Source organism: Gorilla gorilla, chromosome X, assembly GCF_029281585.2.
Source record: "Gorilla gorilla gorilla isolate KB3781 chromosome X, NHGRI_mGorGor1-v2.1_pri, whole genome shotgun sequence".
Taxonomy (NCBI): Eukaryota; Metazoa; Chordata; class Mammalia; order Primates; family Hominidae; genus Gorilla; species Gorilla gorilla.
The window spans coordinates 114,138,969-114,159,048 of record NC_073247.2 but is presented as its reverse complement, the minus strand read 5'-3'; the positions used below and the strand labels follow the sequence as shown (position 1 = coordinate 114,159,048).

Below are 20,080 nucleotides of genomic sequence, written 5' to 3'. Positions count from 1 at the left end.
GATAACCTCGGCTGTCATGCAAGTTACTGCATTTAACCCTCAGGAAAGTCCTGAGAGGGTGTTATCTTAATTGACAGATGAGATATATGAGTCAGGAGAGGCTGAGTGTAACGCTGTGCTTATAGGCAACCCCCAAACCTCAGTGACTTATTTCTCACTCCTGCTGCATGTTTATGCCAGGTGCATATCCTTCACGGGGTGGTGGATGTTGGGTTCTGAGCGATTCTTATTGGAATGACTCAGAGACCCAAACTAATGGAGCAGCCACCATCTAGAAAAGGGTTACTCACTGCGTCAGAGTGGGAGAGAGCCGTAGAGGGTCTCAAACCAACAACCAAAGGTTCTGACCCAGAAATAACCCGTGTCACTCGTCACTCACAACCCATTGGCCAGAGCTAGTCACATGCACGGCCCTGCCCCAAGGAAGGCAGTCGGGTCGGGCAGTCCTACCGGGTGCCTGGTACAGGGGAGAATGTAAACACTTGGTAAATGGCAGCACTGACTACTGCATGAAGGAATCAAAGCTGGGAGGGATTAAGTACTTGCCTAACATCACATCGGCTGTAAGTGACAGAATCAGGATTTGAATCCACCCAGGCGTGATTTCAAAGTCGGTGTCCTTTCTGCTTCTTTCTACGCTGCCTGCTCTTCTCTTAAAGGAAGCTTATAGTAAAAATTCTTTTACATCAGTGATGCAATGCCCTCTTCCTTAATCATCTGATAGTTTAATTGAATAGACACGATGGCACTGGTTAAAAAGACCAGCACTGATAAGCCAGAGGTCTTTTCCAAATGAGGGAATGTATTGGATATTTGAATATCCATTGTATTCAATTATAAAAATAAAACCAGGTGGTAGATGAAAGGACTTTTCATTGATCATTTACTTAATGTGGAATAATCCCCATGTCTTTCCGCTATGTTGAGGAAAAATGATAAAAAAGTAGAGCCTACCTTGATGAAAGTGAAAACACCATGTGAGAGAGTTGAACAAAATTGCTAGATGTCAGTGTTTCAGAAGCGCAGGATAATGATAAAATCTCTGGCCACATGGGCAGAGAAAATTAGCGAGGTGGTGCGGGTCAGCCACTTTTGGAATGAAGATAGTGTCACACAGTGACAGAAAAGATTGAAAAAGATCACATTATGAAAAGGATGTGAAAATTTGAAAATTTAGATTAAATAGATGAATTCCAGGGGAAAAATATATATAACTTTCCAAACTGAAGGAATAGAAAACCTTGGTTTATTCAATGTATTCTTGACAAGGAATACATGCAAAGGCAAAATTACTAGCCAACCCGAATTAGTTACATAAACGCAAATAATATAAATCAATTAATAGCAAACTAAACCCAACAATGGGTAAAGCAGATAATACAGCATGACGAGGTTGTGTTTAATCCCAAGCATGCAAGCTGAGGTTAACATTTTAAGAGATCCATAATGTAATCTAACACATTAGCTGAATAAAGGGAGGAGGACAGGACAAATACCACAAAAGATCCAGTTAAAAAAAAAAGTATGCAATAAATTAACCAACCGGGATTGAACAACAACAATACCAATAATTCTCAGCAGATCGGTAATATAGAAAGCTATCTCTTTAAACTGACAATGGGTATCAAAACAATAGACCCCATCAGACACCACCCTTAATAGTAAAACATTAGAAGTATTGTCCTTACAATCAGAAAGGGGATAAAGATGACTGGTATGACGAATTCTGTTCAATGTCGTACTGAGTCTAGTGCAGTAAGCCATATGTCATACTAGGCAGTGCGGTAAGCTGTGATACATGCATGCCTACATACATAAATTAATACGTGTATAAAAGTGAAAAAGCTGTCAACGTGACGCTCTTCATATGAAACTCAAGAGAAGCTACAGAAAATTAAAAATAATAATGGAGATTAACAAGTTTGTTGGATATAAGACGAACATACACAAACCATTGTAACAAAGAAAATACCATCATTATTGTAAATATACCATTTACAACAGAAGACATGCCTTGTGAAATATACGATGAATCTGCTTACTTGGCCACTATTCCAACACTCTTAAACATTCTTATATGCTTTCCTGTACTGTAGAGACTAGAAAGTTGGAACATGAAAGGAAACACACATGCACATGACCACACGCATGTGCGCACACTCTCTCTCTCTCTCTCTCTCTCTCTCACACACACACACACACACACACACAAATACACTCTCACACACATACAATTTACCAGAGTCCCTTGCAGTTAGGGTCCCAAATGGGATATTTATCGCATCAAGCGTATGTGCCAACATGAGACTCAGAGGTGGAACTGAGTAACATGGGAGCCATATGTGGGGTGGACTACCTGTGATGAGGGAGGTCTCCAGTTTTCATGCGGCAGCCATTGCAGAGTTTCTAGAATTCAGTCTCTGTCATGCATGTCAATTAACGGGCAGGCAGCAGTGGTATTTCAGCTGTAGCAGTTCCATCACGTGGGTGGACTTCTCCTGGCTGTGCAGCATCCAGGCCTGCTTTTCTGGCCCTCACAGAGTTTTTGTAAGCTATGTAATATATTTTATTAGAGATATCTTGTTTGTATGAAAGAGCTAGAGTGAATTCTGGCATAGGCAAGTTGGGACCTTGATTAACAGAGTACTTGGCAGCAAAATTGGTTGCAAGCAAAAGACCTTGAAGGAAATGGGGATCTGGGGTAGATTTGGCCCACAGGGCATAGTTGCTGACCTCTAAGCTAATAAGTTGCTGACCTCTAAGCTAATAGACTCACTGGGTCCCCAAAACAGTGCTGAGTGGGAAGTCAGCAAAATGAGGAGGCAGCTATTGCTAGGATCCTCTGGCAAGCATAAGCCAAAAACTGAGGCTTTAACACAGTTGTTTTCAACCTTGGTTGCACACTGCAATTCACATGGAGAGTTTAAAAATGTGGTTGCCTGGATCTAACCACGGTTCTGCTTTGATTGTTTTGGGTGTGTCCTGGTGCTAGTGAATTGTTTCAGTGTCCCCAAGTGGCTCTAATGTGTAATCATGGTGGAGAACTGCTTGAACAATTTAAATCATAAGAATGCAAGCCTTTTACAATATTTAATTTTAAAATTTTATAATTGTGGTTTCAGAATGATAATATTACAGTAATAATAAATACATAGTTACACTGGAAAATGTGAAATAAAGATTCCCATGTAAGACATCGAGAAGATTGTCTTTTTCAAAGAGAAAGGAAATGGGAAAACACAGTGGTAAAGCCGGGGCCACCACAGGTTGTGTCCGGCTTGAAGCTAAACTGCCGGCAAAGCCAGAGCAAGGTATGGATTAAAGCTAAGTGTCTGTGAGCCCAGGGCTGATTCAGCAGTGGAGCTTCCTCTGCAGAAGACATCCACAACCCAGGGTCAGCAAGGAAGGGATGGCACAAACTCAACAAATCCAATAATTGGCACTGAGGGAACAGAAAGAATGGAAGAGGCTGAAACAGACGTTAAGATAATATTTCCCCAGAGAGGCAAAGGAGTGATAAAGGATGAAATTGTGTCTATTATGAAAGAGTAGAAGACTGCCCAAGAAAGATGGCTTTTTGAAGGCAAGGATCTCCTTTCACTTCCCCCTGAAACTTCATTAAAACAACATCAAAGGTGAACAAATTATGGTATATCCATCAAGGGGCTTTTACTCAGCAAGGAAAAGTCAAGAACATGGATGGGTCTCAGAAACATTATGCCGAGTTAAAGAAGCCAGACCCAAAGGGGTGCAGCATGTACAAGTCCATTTGTGTGAAATCCTAGAACAGGAAGACGAATATATAGTAACGGAAAGTATATCAATGTTTGCACGGAGCCAAGGGATGAAGAGGAGATCGACTGGAAACCTTTTGGGTTGTGTTATATGTTCTATATCTTGATTGAGGTGGTAGCTAGCCCTAATCTCTGATTTTTACATGTAAGGAACCTGGGATCAGGAGAAGTTGAATGAGTCGTCAAAAGTGAGGTTAGCTTACTAATCAGAGAGAAGATATTCACACTTGATTGCCAGTAATAAACGGTTTCCATTATGCTGTATATGGGTCGATAGGAAAAGTGCTTCTCCCCAAGCACTTGACAAAACCCTGACCCGGCCATAAACATCCTCTTATACAAGTATAAAGCGTAGGTGTGAAAGTGTAACCATTCTGCATTCCAGCCACCTACTTCTACACATGGCTGACATTCTCACGTGTCCCTTTACCCTGACTTGTTTGTGTTTATATTTACAAATGAAAACATAACTTCTCATTAATATTTTCTTCGGAGGAATCATACTGTAATATACAGTTTTATAACCTGACTTTGTTTTTCTTTCCCTTTGTATCACGTGGTGTGACGAGTATTCTACCTTGTTGCTTATAGTCTGCCACTTAAACCTGAAACATTTCTTGCATAATAATACACTTTTTTTTTCCTGAAAGATCGGAAACGGGAACTTAAGCTCCCTACCGAATCCTTCCGCATAACCTGTTTCATGCTCTGAGCTTTCTATTTTGGTTCCCTGAACCCCTATGTCAGATGATTCCCCACTGGAGCCGGGGCTGCCCTGTTTTACTACTGCCGCTTTGTAAAATACATTAATAGCTGACATGGCAACCAGATGCCACTCACTCATCTCTTTTCCTTGTCATTTCCAGGAGGACTAATAACAACGAATGCAACTAACACATATTTCTCCCTCAATAAACGCCAGATGTTGTACTACATTCTCGATATAGTAACAGACAACTTATTTATAGTGCTTGTTAGGTCACGGGCATTTCTCCAGGTGGTTTTCACGTGTTTCCGTGTGTTAACTCACTCAATTTTTACAGTAGCCCATGAGGTAGAAACTGTTACTATCTTTGAGTTAGGGGGAAAACAAGCAAAAAGAACTTGAGTCACAGTGAGGTCAGTTAGTTGCCTTGGATCATAGAATTCAGCACCAGGATTGAAATCCTGATGGATCTGACCACAAATCCTAGGCCCATAACCAATAATGTGCGACTCTGTGTCAAGGCTGAAATGAGCAGTACGACAGGGCCCACTCAAAGTCTGCTGGGCAATGATGGATGTGGTTTCTGGAACCAATGTCCCGACTCCAGCCTTCTGTCCAAGAGACTCATCATTGCACAGTGTTGCCCTATACCATCTCTCCTTTTTTCGGACTGTGTGGGAACTGTTTCTCTGGTGTTCAACTTGAAGTGAAGTAACAGGGACAGGCAAGATGTACATGGACAGGAAGGAAGGAGGGTTTTCAGAGGGGAGCATATCACCAGGATGAATTCACTTCCCTGGAGGCGTTTTCAATGTGTGTTTCTTTGTCTTCTCTGTCCTCACCCTCTTCTTTCTGACCCACACATCCATCCCTTGGCCTTTTCACCCTGTATGTCAGGTACTCATGCCCCTTCCTTGCCATGTCTACTTCATTGCAAGGGCAGTCATTTCTACTTCTCCCTTTGACAATATCAGCCACTCTCTGGTCCCGTCATCCTTCTGTCCCAAAGAACCTGTAAAGCACAGCCGTATAATTATATGTATATATTTAGACAGAGAGTGATTTATGTAATAAATTCAAAAAGTGAAATGTCTGGATCAAAGTGTAAGAATGACTTCTGAATGGTTAGGCATATTGCAGAAAATTAGACTCACACACGGTTAGTGGCAGTGTATATTGGTGTAAATATCATTGAAAATCCTTATGAAAATATCACTTTATGCTTAAAAGTACTCGTGTGCTTCTCCTGGGAAACTGTAGAGCAGGGACTCAAAATCTTAAACCCACTTTGAAGCCCTGGCTGTGTTCCACTGGGTTTTTTGGCCACCCCTGCTGGGGGTACTCTGTAACCCTGGTCAACCTGTGGATATTGTTCCATTACTTTTGTGTACAGGGAACTCTCTTACTTTCTTATTTTAAAACTATCAGTTCAAATATTAAAACACCGAGAGGTAGAAAAGAAAAAAAGCACTAAAAAGCATATTCTGAACAAGAAACAAAATTTGGCCATATGTAATACATAACACATGAAAAGAAATGTGCAGTGGGATCCAGTGTTGTGTGGCAATGTGTTTACCAACATGATTTGGAGTACATGTATCTGTAACCTAATTGTAGAAGCATGTAATACGAAACACTAATACTTGCTCGCATGGGCAACACGGACACACAGACCACACATTCTTCCCTTTCTCTGAGACAGGGATGATGCTTCCTGTCTGTCACAAGGCTGAGTGAACACAACATGCCTGTAGGTCCAGAACATTCTTCCTACAGAGACCAGATGTCCAGGAAGCTCTATCTGCTGGATTCAGGGAACGCCTCTCCTCATTTCTGTCAGCACTATTTGCAAAAGCCTCCTTCTCTGAGATCTTCAAAGCTGCAGTTCTAGCCACAGTCTGCAGGGAGGTACTCAGTTCTATTTCTAAGGATGCATTAATGAAAAAATATTAATGTTGCAGAAGAAAAGATTAATTTGTTCTAGTTTTGCAGTCAGGTTATGAAATAGTTCTGCAGCCCGAATAGCTCTGGAATAAATATAAATAGAGGTCGGTAGAAATGGTTCAGATGGATGTATTCTCAAAAGTGGTTTTGTCGATGATCCCAAACCTACATCAAATGCATTCATTTAACAAATATTAATTAGGCCCTTATTCTATGCCAGACACTACCAGCCCAAAGTGACTCCTAATCTGAAAACCCATGGCCCAAACAGATTACACCCATCTGGTCCAAGGCAGAGATCTCCACCTTATCCAAGACACCTGGTTCCCACCCCAACAGGAGTGACTAGCACAAAACATCATCCCTGGCCTGCTCACAAAAAATCTGTCGATGAGACCTGAAAGCTTGCCATTTAAGGGAGAACCAGTGCAGTCTCTGGAGGAGCACTCAGGGTATAGAGGCAGACCAATATACGTGAGGACATAATTCCTGTTCTGCCACTTACCTGGCTGGGAAATGTACCCGACATCTGTGAACCCAATATTCATGATCTGAAAAGGGACTGTGGATAGAATTCTCATGGGATTTCTGTGAGGAGGTCAAGAGAAACCTAGTGAGTCTGCCCAACACCGAGCAGATGTTGGTTGCCACTGGGCAAGGGTTGGTTTTCTTCTTATCCTGTTCTTTCCCTGCCGTAGCAGGGATGCTGATGCCATGCACTCAGTGGCATGGCAGTGATGTAGGCAGAATTCCAAACTGACACAGGAAGTACCAGTAGGAACACACGTGATGTCATAAAGGTTACTCACCACTATGTCTGTGTGGGGGGATCAGCCAGTACATGGTGGGACTTGAGGGGAAACCCAGGCGGTCTGGGTGAGAAGTACTAGCTGCTTTATAATACTCTTGAGATCGCCCGTAATTCCGGCAGCACAACTGCGAGACAGGGATTTTGTGCTGAGATGCCAGAGTTCAGCAAGTGGATGTACGCCTGTGTGTGTTTTGTCTTCGGCATCTCTCTCTGTCCGGTCCCTCTGTGGCTTTTTATCACATGTGCTCTCTTCCAACACAAGGCCTTGCCTGAGGCTGTAGCTGTAGCTGTTGGCTATCTTACACTTTTACACCTTCTTCCCCTCAGTGACGTTATTTCTGAAGTGATGTGTGTTCTCAAAAATGACTCTGACTCTTCCTGTGCTCCATATATTGACCGTGTGCCCTTAACCCTCACTTTAATCTTTGATTTTTTTCCCTTTCATTTACGGACTTTCGTGAAAATGAGTTGGTTTCTGGACATCCTCCAAATGTCACCAATAGGGGTCTTTGTTGTTGTTGTTGCTGTTGTTGAGTATTGTTATGGACTCATAACTTTTTAACGTACTGATGGGCTCCAAACCGCGGTTAAAGGATTTTGAGTAAAGGGATGACAAGATTTCACTTATGCCTTAAAAAATCACTCTGCCTCCTGTGTTGAAAATAGATGGTAGGGGAGTCAAGGGCAAAAGCAGAAGGACAACTTGGAAGGCAGCATAATCCAGGAGACAGATGTTGGTGACCTGGCCAGGGTAGGTAGCAGTGGAGGGGGTGAGAAGTGGCCAGACTCTGGATATATTTTAAAGGTAGAGCCAAGAGAAGATACATCCATCCTGATCGGTTGGATGTAGAGTGTGAGAGAAAGAGAGCACTCCAGCCCCACTTCCAAGTTGTAGGGACCAAGCATCAGGAATGTCTAGGTCAGATGCTCTGCCCACATTTAGTTTCACTTCTAATGGCACACAGGGAAAGTCCCAGCAGTCGAGAGGAGCAGGACTGTCCTGACAGCGGGTCACACACAGTGAAAGCAATGACACCCCCTACAGAAGTTCATCTGAGGCCTGGGCATAATCAGTACATTGCAGAGAGGTCAGCAGTGACTGAAATTTTATTCATAAGAGTGCCCTGAGACAAGGTGTACATTTTGAAATTGGTCGAGGTCTGTTTGATGGTCCAGGAGATGGTCTACCTTCGTGAATGCTGCAAGACAGTAGAGGGGGAAAAAACATACATGCTCTGTTTTTGTTGTTGGGTACAGTGTGTTGGGTACGGTGTTTTATTTATGTCATTTAGATCCTGTTACTGTAGTGGTTTTCAGTATCTGCTGATTTTCTTTCCAGTAATTCTGTCACTTGCTTAGGAAGAGTTGTCTCTTGGGCTGAAAGCATTTCGGGCTGGGCAAAAAGAAAGCTTGCTCTGGGTATTTCAAACTGAGTATTTTTGAGGGCAAGGCTGGAGGCAGGAGGGCAGCTTGGGAAGCTGTTACATCGGACCCACCTGTCATTAAAGCTTGTACTGCACTGGCAAAGAAGTATAGCTTGCTGATTGTTCACAGAATGCATTTGGGGATTGGATTTGGGAGGTGCGAGGGAGCTTGTCTCCCAGGTGTTGGTGTGGTTGTTAGATTAGAGAAGCCTGAGAGAAGGCAAGATTAGGACCCCTTCCAGGTGTGTGGCTGGTGTCTAGTCTAACCCATGGACACGCGCACCTCTGTTCTTTATAATTCCTGCTCCATTTCTTAGGAGGTTCAACACAGTTGCTTCCTCTCCCAAGATTCCTGCCCTGATTGTGCCACCTGTGAGATAAGGCTCTTGTATCTGGACAGGCAGAGGAGTTTGTTTTCTGGGGCTTATGTGGCGGGTTGGCACTTTGCTAGCCCTACCATGGAGTTAGCTCACGACGTGGTACATGGTAAGTGGACCATTGATGTGTCTCAAACTTGTCTTTTTGTTCTCAGTTGCAGAATGCCATGACCATGGTAGCACTTTTCAAGGAAGAAAGAAAGGTGGGAGTTCTTTCCGGGATAATTTTGACAAGAGGAACTCTCATTATGAACATGGTGGGTATGAGCGCCCGCCTTCACACTGCCAGGAGAATGATGGAAGTGTGGAGATGAGGGATGTCCACAAGGACCAACAACTAAGACAGTAAGTGACCAGGCAGCCTGGTTTGCACGTAGCAGCCCCCGGGACTGTGCAACCCTTTCATTCTCTGTGGTCTTCCTTTTCTTCTCTCATTAGAGAACTGACGAATGCTGGAAGTGGAATAGTGGCTGAGCAATCCTAATTGTAGCCCTGGCGTCAGTGAGTGGAGCATGTATAGAAGACTTTCTTAGATTTAATGGATACCCGCCTTCTCTCCTCTTCCCCACAGCACTCCTTATAGCATCCGATGCGAAAGAAGAATGAAATGGCATAGTGAAGACGAAATCCGTATTACCACGTGGAGAAATAGAAAACCTCCAGAGAGAAAAATGAGTCAGGACACACAGGATGGATACACAAGGAACTGGTTTAAGGTCACAGTGAGTATCTTGGTGGGGTCTGCATTAGGTAGACTATTCTGGAACCTGATAGAAGGAAGACCACTTAAAACACCCTAAGTTGATTGTTTGGAGGAGAGCTTCAGAATGGGGGGAAAGGGAGTTTAGGGCATCTATATTTGGCACAAAAATAAGAAATCATGTCAGCGGTCCTTTCTTTAGAAATCTAAGCTAAGTAGAAGGTTGGAAAGAAAGAAAAAAAACCCAGCTGGTTGGTTCTGTTCTCCATCCTTAGTTCCACGTTGTCTCTCCCTTCCCTCCTATTTCTTCCTTTTACCCTTAGATTCCTTACGGGATAAAGTATGACAAGGCATGGCTAGTGAATTCAATCCAGAGCCATTGCAGTGACCCCTTCACTCCGGTTGATGTAAGAGAGGATGGTGAAGCCAGATGAGTGGGCATGGGGGACGGGGAGAGGCCTGGCTCAGCAGGGGCCATTGGCCTCTGACGCCGTTGCTCTTGCCTTCACTCCCTATAGTTCCACTACGTCCGAAATCAGGCATGCTTCTTTGTCCAGGATGCTAGCACTGCCTCCGCACTGAAGGATGTCAGTTATAAGATTTGTGATGACGAGAACCAAAAGGTGTGTGCCGAGGACATGCCCTGTACTTAGTCTCTGGGCAGGAGGACAGGCCAGGGGGCTGGTCATCCTCTTTGGGATTAGAGGTCCTGGTAGTTACCACCCTGCCTTCCTGCAGATATGTATATTTGTCAATCATTCTACTGCACCCTACTCTGTGAAGCATAAGTTGAAGCCAGGCCAAATGGAGATGCTAAAGGTAATACAGACTCAAGGATCATTGTATGCCTGCTTCCTGGACCCACCTCTTCTTCCCCTGGCCCCCTCTTTCCCTGTCACCACCACCACCACCACCACCACCACCACCACCACCACCACCACCACCATCACCAGAGCCCCAGAGCCTCTGTCTTCATCTCTATCTCTGCAGCTGACCATGAACAAACGGTACAATGTCTCCCAGCAAGCTCTTGATCTCCAGAATCTCCGCTTTGACCCAGGTAAGGCTGACAGCAGCAATTCTAAGACAAGCGGGGGCAGAGAGGTCTGCCTGACAGGGAGACTTAGGGATGGCAATTTACAGAGGGGTTGGGGCTGGCTCTGGTCCAGCCAGGGCCCTCCCAGCCTTCCGATTCCCTTCTCTTGGCTTCTTCAAGACTTGATGGGCCGTGACATTGATATAATCCTGAATCGAAGAAACTGCATGGCTGCCACCCTGAAGATCATTGAAAGAAATTTCCCTGAGGTGAAGCCTTAGGCTCAGTGCTGGTATTTAGTTAGAGGGGTGGAAGGGATAAGGTGGAGGGCAGATTTGTCTCTGAGGCCCAAGATAGTAGCCGCCACTCTAACTCTTCTTGACCCAAAGCTATTGTCTTTGAACTTGTGCAACAACAAACTGTACCACCTGGATGGCCTGTCTGACATTATAGAGAAGGCTCCCAAAGTCAAGACCCTGAACCTCTCCAAAAATAAGGTGAGAAGGGGGAGCCAGATCAACTTTGGGTGGAGGGCAGGACACATCAGGATAATGGCAACATCCAGGCAAAGGTACCTGTGGGTGACTATGAGGGCTGGGGGAATTCAGGGCCCAGGGTCCTGGGTGTCTCTCTTTCCCTGGCCCTCCTTCTCCAGCTTCCTCCCCATCTTTCTTAGCTGGAGTCGGTGTGGGAGTTGGGCAAGGTGAAAGGGCTGAAGCTCGAAGAGCTATGGCTAGAAGGGAACCCCTTGTGCAGCACCTTCTCGGACCAGTCTGCCTATGTAAGGTCAGTGGCAACCCCTGTCGCCCTTCCTGGGCACCTTTGCTCCCTGGGTGACTGAGCTGTGTCTGAAGGTGCCCTTCTGCAGGAAGAAGCAGCCTTGGTCCTCTGGGAGGACCACAAACTTTCCCTACTACACACACACACACATGCACACGCACACACACACATACACACACACACACACATACACACACTCCTCTCTCTGTGTCACTCACTCATCTGTGCTTAGAGGTCTCCTTTCCTTCCTCTGACATGGTCCCCTTTCCACCTGCTCTGGGGTGTGTTTCCCGCCTGTCTCCACCAAGCCTCCTCCAGTGTGCCCTCTGTGAGTGTGCTCCAGGAAGTGGGGCTCCCGCACCTCCCCAGGACCAGCAGTATTCAGATGCTGGTGCCCTGGACCGAGAAGAGTCCTTTAGTCCGGGGCCTCATGCTGAGACAGGCCTTCCTGCCTCCATGCTGAGATGGGGCTTCCCTCCCCTGTCCCAAGAGGGGTTCTCCTTCTCTTGCTCCAAAAAGGTCCCCCCACCTGTCCTGGGCTGGCATGGGGGCTTCCCTGCCCCATACTGAGGGCTGGGGCCCCGGGTGGCTGCTTTCATGCCATCTCTTCCTCTGGCCCAATGCCAGGAGCTGGGCCCTCCTTGGGGAGAAACCTGGGTTTCCTGCGTCAAGGGGCCAGAAGCGGGCCACGTTCCTGAGGCAGGAGTGGAAGGCAGAGGGCAGAGGAGGTTGAGAAGACAGAAGGACAGGCCTCTCAGGGCACTGCCCCACCTTCCCTCCTTCCCCACCTCACATCATCCTGCCTGGGCCCTCAGAGGAGCCCTGGGTAGCCCGAGATGGGTAGCATTCCTCGGTCAAGGCGTCAGCACAGAGGGGCACAGGAGTCAGGGACCATCAGAAGAGAATGCAGTGGTCTGGAGAGGGGGTCCCCAGACTCTGAACCCCATGCTGAGCTGGGGCCTGACTCTTCACTCCTCCCGGGAGAAGGTCTCCTGTCCCCGTGGCTGGTCTGTTTCCCATGCCCAGCTCAGACTGAGCTCACACAGGTGAGGAAGGCTCCAGCTGCATCCAGTGGGCCCCAGCCCAACAGGCGCATGTTTTCCTTTCCTGCCTTGGTCCCCAGGGCCAGCCAGGGAGCAGTGAGGGAAAGGGCTGCAGCAGGGGAGCCCTTTTCTCCTCTTCTCCTCCCTGAACTCCACCTCCGCAGTAGAGAGTCTTTCCCTTCCCTTTGCATTGCATCCTGTTTCTCCCTTGTCTCTCCTCTCCTATGTCTCACCCATCCGTCCCTCCCCTACCTTCACCCCGTTTCTGTTGTCGTCCCCTCTGCCTTCCGCTTCCTGCCTCCTGAGTCCGGCCTCACTCACCTCCGTGTCCCAGCATCCTGGGCCATCCCTAAGGGCTGACCTGGTCTTGGCCAGGGCCTGGTCAGGCAGGTTGATGGACAGCCAGTGAGGTGGCAGAGCCCTGGGCTCCCACCCCATTTCCTGCTCCCTGCAGAGCCTTCCATGGTGACTTGGGCAAAGGGGAGGGAGGGAGAGGAAGAAAGCCCTGGAGCCTGGGCTCCCAGTGCTGCTTCTTGTGGCACTGGAGAAAAGGGAGTCAGGACAGTCTAGATGGAAGCTAACCAGGAGGAAGGAGAGGGAGGAGTGTGAGAGGGAGTGGGAGAGAGACTGTGCAACCCTGAACTGTCAGTCACTTCATTCAATTTTTGGTTTTGGACAGTGCCATCCGGGATTGTTTCCCCAAGTTGTTACGCCTGGTAAGTATGTATAATACCGTCATCATTGTCTCCTCTTACTCAAGAAAAGGACCTCCACGCCTGCCCTCAAGTCCTTTGGGTCTTGCCTAGATTACATGCTTGTATCAGACCCTCATCCATTTTACAGGCATGGATTCCTGAAAAAGACAAGAATATTCTCCCTGGAAAATGTGTCCCCCCACCGCCACCCCCCCCCCCACACACACACATTTGCATGTGATAGTAGAGATGTCCAGCACCCCATGAGAAAGCCACCGACTGGAATTTCCAGGGCCATTTCCCACCTAGCCTCTGATGCTTGTCTCCCTGGGCATGTTCATCTTATCGATCATCCAGCTCCACCTCGTTGGTCTCCACTGCTGACTTCCTCTTTCCTTCTCCAGGACGGCCAAGAGTTATCCCCACCAATGATTGTTGACATTGACAGCTCTGAGACAATGAAACCCTGCAAGGTGAGGAAGAAGGACCAAGCAAGATTTGGGTTGCTGTAAGGGAGGCTTTGTCCACCGCATAGATCCAAATTGTCTTTTGATTTCAGGAAAACTTTACTGGATCTGAGACCCTAAAGCATTTAGTCCTGCAATTCCTGAAGCAGTGAGTATCCCTGGGACCATGAGGAAGGGGAGGGCTGAGACAGGCTGGGCCACCCATGCAGCCTGGGAGTTTTCAAGTCTCATCTGGGGCCCAGGCCACAGAGATAGCCTATCCTCACTGCTTCCCCCCAGGTATTACTCGATCTATGACTCTGGAGATCGACAGGGTCTCCTCGGTGCTTACCACAATGAGGCCTGCTTCTCCTTGGCTATTCCCTTCGACCCCAAGGACTCAGCCCCGTGAGTATCACGGCTCAGACCCTGCTCTGGGGCTGTGTGTCTCCCCAGCAGACACAGGCCAACTCCTGGAAATGCCCACACTGGCCGGGCCACCCACTCCTGCTCCTCTTTTTCTCCTAGGAACAGCTTGTGCAAGTACTTTGAGGATAGCAGGAATATGAAAACACTCAAGGACCCCTGTAAGTGTGTGATGGGGAAGGGTGGGCAAGGTAAGGGGGTGTGATGGGAACAATCACAGGGGCCAAGGACCAGGATGTGGTAGCCCCCTGCCCTGCCCCGCCCACCCTGCCATTCCTTGCTTCTCTTCTCCTCTACAGACCTGAAGGGGGAACTGCTGAGGCGCACAAAACGTGACATTGTGGACTCCCTCAGTGCGTTGCCCAAAACTCAGCATGACCTCAGCTCCATCCTGGTGGACGTGTGGTGCCAGACGGTGAGCACCTGCTTCCTCCCTTGGGCAGGCCCAGAGAGCCAGAGGTGGGTAGGAGGTTAAGGAGGATCCTGAACACCTGAGCGCTTCCTTTTCAGGAAAGGATGCTCTGCTTTTCTGTCAATGGGGTTTTCAAGGAAGGTGAGTGTCTGTATAGTCCCCTCCCCAGATCCCCCACTGCTCCCTCCCCCTGGCTGGGCTCCCTCTCAGAACTCCCCCAGCTTCCCTGCTTTCGTTCCTTTCCTTTCCTTTCCTTCCTCTTCTTTCTTCCGTGTTTTCCCACCCCCACGCTGCCTTCAAACCACCCTGATCTGACCTAGGTCCATGCCTGTCTGCCCTGCACAGCTCAGGCGTGCGTTAAGGACACAGACTGTGGAGTTTGACAGCTCTCATCCCAGGTCCTTACTCTGTGGACTTGTGCTGGTTACTTAACCCTTCAGTTTCCTCATTTGCAAAATGGGGCTAATAATCTATCTCTTGGGCTACTGTGAAATAGGAATTAAGTGAACTTGTGGTTTTCACAGGGCCCCACACGATAGGGGCCCTGTCACTGGGAGCGGATTGTTCCTGTTGCTGCCCTCCCCATTCCTGCCACATCCGCCTGACTCCAAGTGAACAATTGTCCTGGTCTTCCCCCCACTTCTGTGTGAGTGTCAAGCAATACTCTGACTGGGGATCACCGTGTGAGCATGTTAAAGCCTGTGCAACTCTAAGGTGGTGGTGTTTGTTGTCTTTGAAGTGGAAGGACAGTCTCAGGGTTCTGTTCTCGCCTTCACCCGGACCTTCATTGCTACCCCTGGCAGCAGTTCCAGGTTAGTGCTGTGTTGTGGGTGGGAGCACCCATCCAAGCTTGGGGCCAGTGTTGTGGAAATGTGGTGGGTGCAGTCCTCCGGGTGTTCTCAATATTGTGGAAGGCCGACAGGAAGATCCAAGGAGCAGTCCAGCCTAGTGTTTAAGAGTGTGGGCCCTGGAGTCAGAATACAGATTCTGTTCCTCACCCCAACACTCACAAACTGTGTGACCTTGATCAACTTATTCGACCACTCTGTGATTCAGTGCCTTTTTCTGAAAATTGGGATAAGACTATCCACTTCCTTGGGCTGTTGTACAGGGTAAATGCGTTGGGGTTGGATCTAAAAATCTAGTGAAGCTGGTAGACAGTCTCTCCAAAGGTGGACTCTGTGGGAGGGTTAGAGGGTACCAGCCAAAAAATCTGGGAGGCAGGCACAGTTAGGGATATGGAAGGAATTTGGTTGTTGAGTGGCAGTGGTTAATTAAGAAGGATCCTGTTGTTGGGGGTGTGGAGTTATCTACTTGTCCAGTTTGAGGGTGCATTTTTCTTTCCTCCAGTCTGTGCATCGTGAATGACGAGCTGTTTGTGAGGAATGCCAGCCCCCAAGAGACTCAGAGTGCCTTCTCCATCCCGGTGTCCACACTCTCCTCCAGCTCTGAGCCCTCCCTCTCCCAGGAGCAGCAGGAAATGGTGCAGGCTTTCTCTGCCCAGTCTGGGATGAAACTGGAGTGGTCTCAGAAGTGAGTGCTGGGAGTACATGGGGATGGGGGCCGTTGGGACATCAGAGGAATGAGTAATGGAAACTCACATGCAATTTGGAAAAATAACTATCTGGGTATTTTGCTTCCAAAAAAAGTGGGTCCATGAAAAAGGTGTCATACTTTTATACTGGTATATGTAAATATTTTTTTAAATGACATAATGCCCAAATGACATTACCTTCCATTTGTAAAATCTGAAAGAATCAACCACAACAAACTACTGATAAACCAGGTCAGCAAGGTTGAAAGATACAATATACAAAAATCATTTGTACTTCTATGTAGTTGCAATGGACAATCCAAAAAAATGAAATTAAGAAAATAAGTCCATCTACAGTGGCATCGAAAAGAAGAAAGTGTGTAGGAACAAATTTAAGAGAAGAAGCGCAAATCTTATACTCTGAAATCTGCAAAACATTGCTGAAAAAAATTAAAGAAGACCTAAATATGTGGAAAGCCATCCCACGTTCATAGATTGGAAGACTTAATATCATTACGATGGCAGTACCACCCAGAACAATCTACAGATTCATTGCAGTCCCTGACAGAATCCCAACTGACTTCTTTGCAGAAATTGACAAGGTAATCCCAAAATTCATGTGGAAATGCAGTGGACCCCAAACAGCCAAAACCGTCTTGAAAGAGAAGAACAACGTTGGAAGACTCACACTTCCCGATTTCAGAACTTGCTACAAAACTACATTAATCAAGACCTTATGGTACCGACATAGGAACAGACGTGGGAATCAATGGAATATAGTTGAGAGTCCACAGATACTCTCACGTATTTATGTCCAGTTGATTATCATTCAGGGTGCTGAAAAAATCCAATGGAGAAAAAAAATAGTCTTCTTAACAAATGGTGCTGGGAGAAGTGGATATCCACTTGCAAAACAATTAATTTTGACCCCTAACTCACATCACGTGCAAACACTGGCAGAAAATGGATCAATGACCTAAAATAAGAGCCAGAACTGTAAAACACTGTAAGTGTACATCTTCATTACTTTGAATTAGGCAACCATTTCTTACATATGAAACCAAAAGCACAAGCAACCAAAGAAAAAATAGGTAAATTGGACTTCATCTAAATTAAAAGCTTTTGTGCATCAGCAGACACTATCAAGAAAGCGGAAAACTGACTGATGGGAACAAGGGAAAATATTTGCAAATCACACCGCCGACAAGAAGAACCCTTACAACTCAACAACAAACAGACAAGCCACCGAATTAAAAAATGGGGAAATGATTTGAATAGATGTTTCTCCAAAGGAGATATACAAATGACCAAGAAGCACGTGAAAATCTTCTCAACATCGTTAGTCATTAGGGAAATGCATATCGAAACCACAGTGAGTTACCACTTCATACCCACTACGATAGCTTTAGTCTGTAAAAGGAAACATGACAAATGTCGGTGAGAATGCAGAGAAATTGGAAATCTCATGTATTACTACTGGGAACATAAAGTGGAGCAGTTGCTGGGAAAAAGATTTTGGCAGTTCCTCAAAATCTTAAACATGGAGTTACCACATGATCCAGTAATCCCACTCCTAAGTGTATACCAAAAGAAATGAAAATATATGCCCATTCAACAACTTGCACATGAATTTCCGTAGTGGCGTTATTCCAAATAGCCAAAAAATGGAAACACATGGATTGACCTTCAGCTGATGAATGGATAATGTGGTACATCCATACGGTGGAATATTATTAGAATATTATTCATCCACAAAAAAGGATGTAGTTGTGATATGTGCTGTGACGTGGATGAACCCTGAAAACATTATGTGCTAAGTGGGAGCACCCAGTCACAAAAAGCCACATAATTATATGATTCCATTCATACGAAGTGTTCAGAATAGCCAGATCCATAGAGACCGAAAGCAGAGTAGTGGTTGCCAAGATCTGGGGAAGAGGGAGAACAGGGAGTGATCTCTAACAGTTAAGGAGTTTCTTTTTGAGGTGATAAAAACAGTTTGGAATTAGATAGGTGTGATGGTTGCACAGTCTTGTGAATAGACTTAAAAGCACTGAATTGTACACCTTAAAATGGTGACTGCTACAGTATGTGCATTATATCTCAATAGAAAAGAAACGTATTATTGAATTTCCACTTGTTATTTCTTGAACATCTTTCTTTATCAATATGTATTAAGCTCCCTTGTTCATTTGAATACCCCTATGTTTCTGATTTGAATTCTAGTGGGCATTAATGTCAGGGATGGGCGTTTTGGTTTTCCCTAGGCCTTTTTTCATTGTTACAATAGTGCTCATATTGGTACATGTGACCCAGCAAAAAGGTAGCATAGATTAAGGGTGGCATTGCATAGTCAGCGTGTCTGTCCTGGGCTAGTAATGGAGAGCACCTGTTCTTCTCCCACCCCAGGTGCCTTCAGGACAATGAGTGGAACTACACTAGAGCTGGCCAGGCCTTCACTATGCTCCAGGTGAGGTCTGGGAATCAAGTGGGTAAAAGACAGCTGTCTCTGGGTCGTCAGGAGGGCCAAGAAGATGGAGGCCAGGTAGTGTGGGGATGGAACCCAGGGCACCTGGCTCTACTAACATCCCAACTCCTTTTCTTTACTTTCTCTAGACCGAGGGCAAGATCCCCGCGGAGGCCTTCACGCAAATCTCCTAAAAGGAGCCCTCCGATGTCTTCTTTGTCTTCGTTCACATCCTCTTTGTTTCCTCTTTTCACCAGCCTAAGGCCTGGCTGACCAGGAAGCCAATGTTAACTTGCAGGCCACGTGACATAACCACCCAAAGAGCCAGTTGCTCTGTGTATTCGCCCCACTCATGATCACCATTTTATTTTCATAATAAAGAGTGACGTTACACGTTGTACATTGTGTGCCCTGGATTGCTCTTCCCCTGCCCCAGCCGTGAGCCAGCGGGGCCAGGACTGAAAGCACTGCATCCCTGTTCATCCCTGGCTGGCCTTAGCAGATACATGAATCTGGCTTGCCTTCATGGGTAATTTTGTCAGTAAATCCTCATGAGAAAGGACGCACGCTCCTTCCAGAGATTGGCCTTGAGAGACAGTGGGACTCTGTCAGATGCTCGACCTGGAGGCCCACAGAAGCAGGCATGTTACCTTGGCACACCAGGGGCTTCCATCCACCGTCCCGACCCCTCCCTTTCCCAAAGGTGCACTTTTCGAGGAGTCGTCTCAGGGTAGCACCTGCGGCGGGGGGTGGCGGGGGAGGGGGATACTCAGCCCATCTACCCGGCACACTCCTCAGAGAGCTGACACCGGGTGCTCCATGTCCATGTTCTTGAAGGGGATCAGCCATTTATTTTCACTTCTAAACAAACAGCGGTAGCACAGAATCTCACCTTATGGTCAGTTCTCAACAACTGGCATTTAGCAGTTCCTAATTGCAGGCAAGAGTTGAACGAAACGTTTGCACAATTTATTGTCCACACTCCTGTGATGCTTGCACGTTAGACAATCAGCTGGCATACTTTTCGAAATTAAAATAATAGTAGTGTGACGTTTTCAAGTCACAGTCCTATAAATGGTGACATAGGAGAAGTACCACCAGTTTACAAATTATGCCTCCACTTTCGTGTTTGGCATACGTTACTTCCTACCACTTGCCACCTTCCTACCACTTGCCACTTTTCAGTTCTTTATGTACATGTACATTAGGGATCCATATATTGGAGTGTGGATTTCATAAAACTAGGAACTAAGGGGATAGTTGCCATTACAAAAAGAATATGCCAACCTTGTTCTTCCCTGTAGTGCCTCAATAGTCAAAGACAAGCTCCTATACCTCTCTAAGCCTTGGTCCTCTCACCCAAGGAGCAGAGACTACAATGTGTGCTTCTCAGCCTCATCGTGTAGCCTACAGATGGCCTCACATGTTACCCATCAACCACAGTGTCTGTTCAGCTCAGGCTCTCAGAGCTACCAGGGCTCCTTT

At 46.5% G+C, this 20,080-nt stretch overlaps 1 protein-coding gene across 6 annotated transcripts in view; it reads left to right on the top strand.

Moving 5' to 3' along the window:
* The window catches only part of LOC101145461 (nuclear RNA export factor 2), a 64,663-nt gene extending 45,668 nt beyond the window's left edge, over nt 1–18,995 (top strand). For 3 of the 6 annotated variants that reach the window (XM_019019499.1, XM_019019500.2, XM_055376614.2), the window contains 20 exons: nt 9,212–9,401; nt 9,628–9,778; nt 10,080–10,163; nt 10,275–10,379; nt 10,495–10,575; nt 10,747–10,816; nt 10,973–11,061; nt 11,182–11,289; nt 11,469–11,578; nt 13,295–13,331; nt 13,715–13,783; nt 13,870–13,925; nt 14,057–14,164; nt 14,285–14,343; nt 14,482–14,597; nt 14,693–14,735; nt 15,334–15,406; nt 15,945–16,127; nt 18,538–18,598; nt 18,745–18,995. In XM_019019499.1, coding sequence (XP_018875044.1) covers nt 9,212–9,401; nt 9,628–9,778; nt 10,080–10,163; nt 10,275–10,379; nt 10,495–10,575; nt 10,747–10,816; nt 10,973–11,061; nt 11,182–11,289; nt 11,469–11,578; nt 13,295–13,331; nt 13,715–13,783; nt 13,870–13,925; nt 14,057–14,164; nt 14,285–14,343; nt 14,482–14,597; nt 14,693–14,735; nt 15,334–15,406; nt 15,945–16,127; nt 18,538–18,598; nt 18,745–18,789 — 1,838 coding nt within the window. In that variant the 3' untranslated portion in view covers nt 18,790–18,995. Of the gene's footprint in view, nt 1–6,206; nt 6,409–9,211; nt 9,402–9,627; nt 9,779–10,079; nt 10,164–10,274; nt 10,380–10,494; nt 10,576–10,746; nt 10,817–10,972; nt 11,062–11,181; nt 11,290–11,468; nt 11,579–13,294; nt 13,332–13,714; nt 13,784–13,869; nt 13,926–14,056; nt 14,165–14,284; nt 14,344–14,481; nt 14,598–14,692; nt 14,736–15,333; nt 15,407–15,944; nt 16,128–18,537; nt 18,599–18,744 lie in introns of those variants that run through there. The other 3 variants (XM_019019502.1, XM_019019503.2, XM_019019501.1) reach the window with 3 other exon arrangements.
* The last annotated feature ends 1,085 nt before the right edge of the window (nt 18,996–20,080 follow it).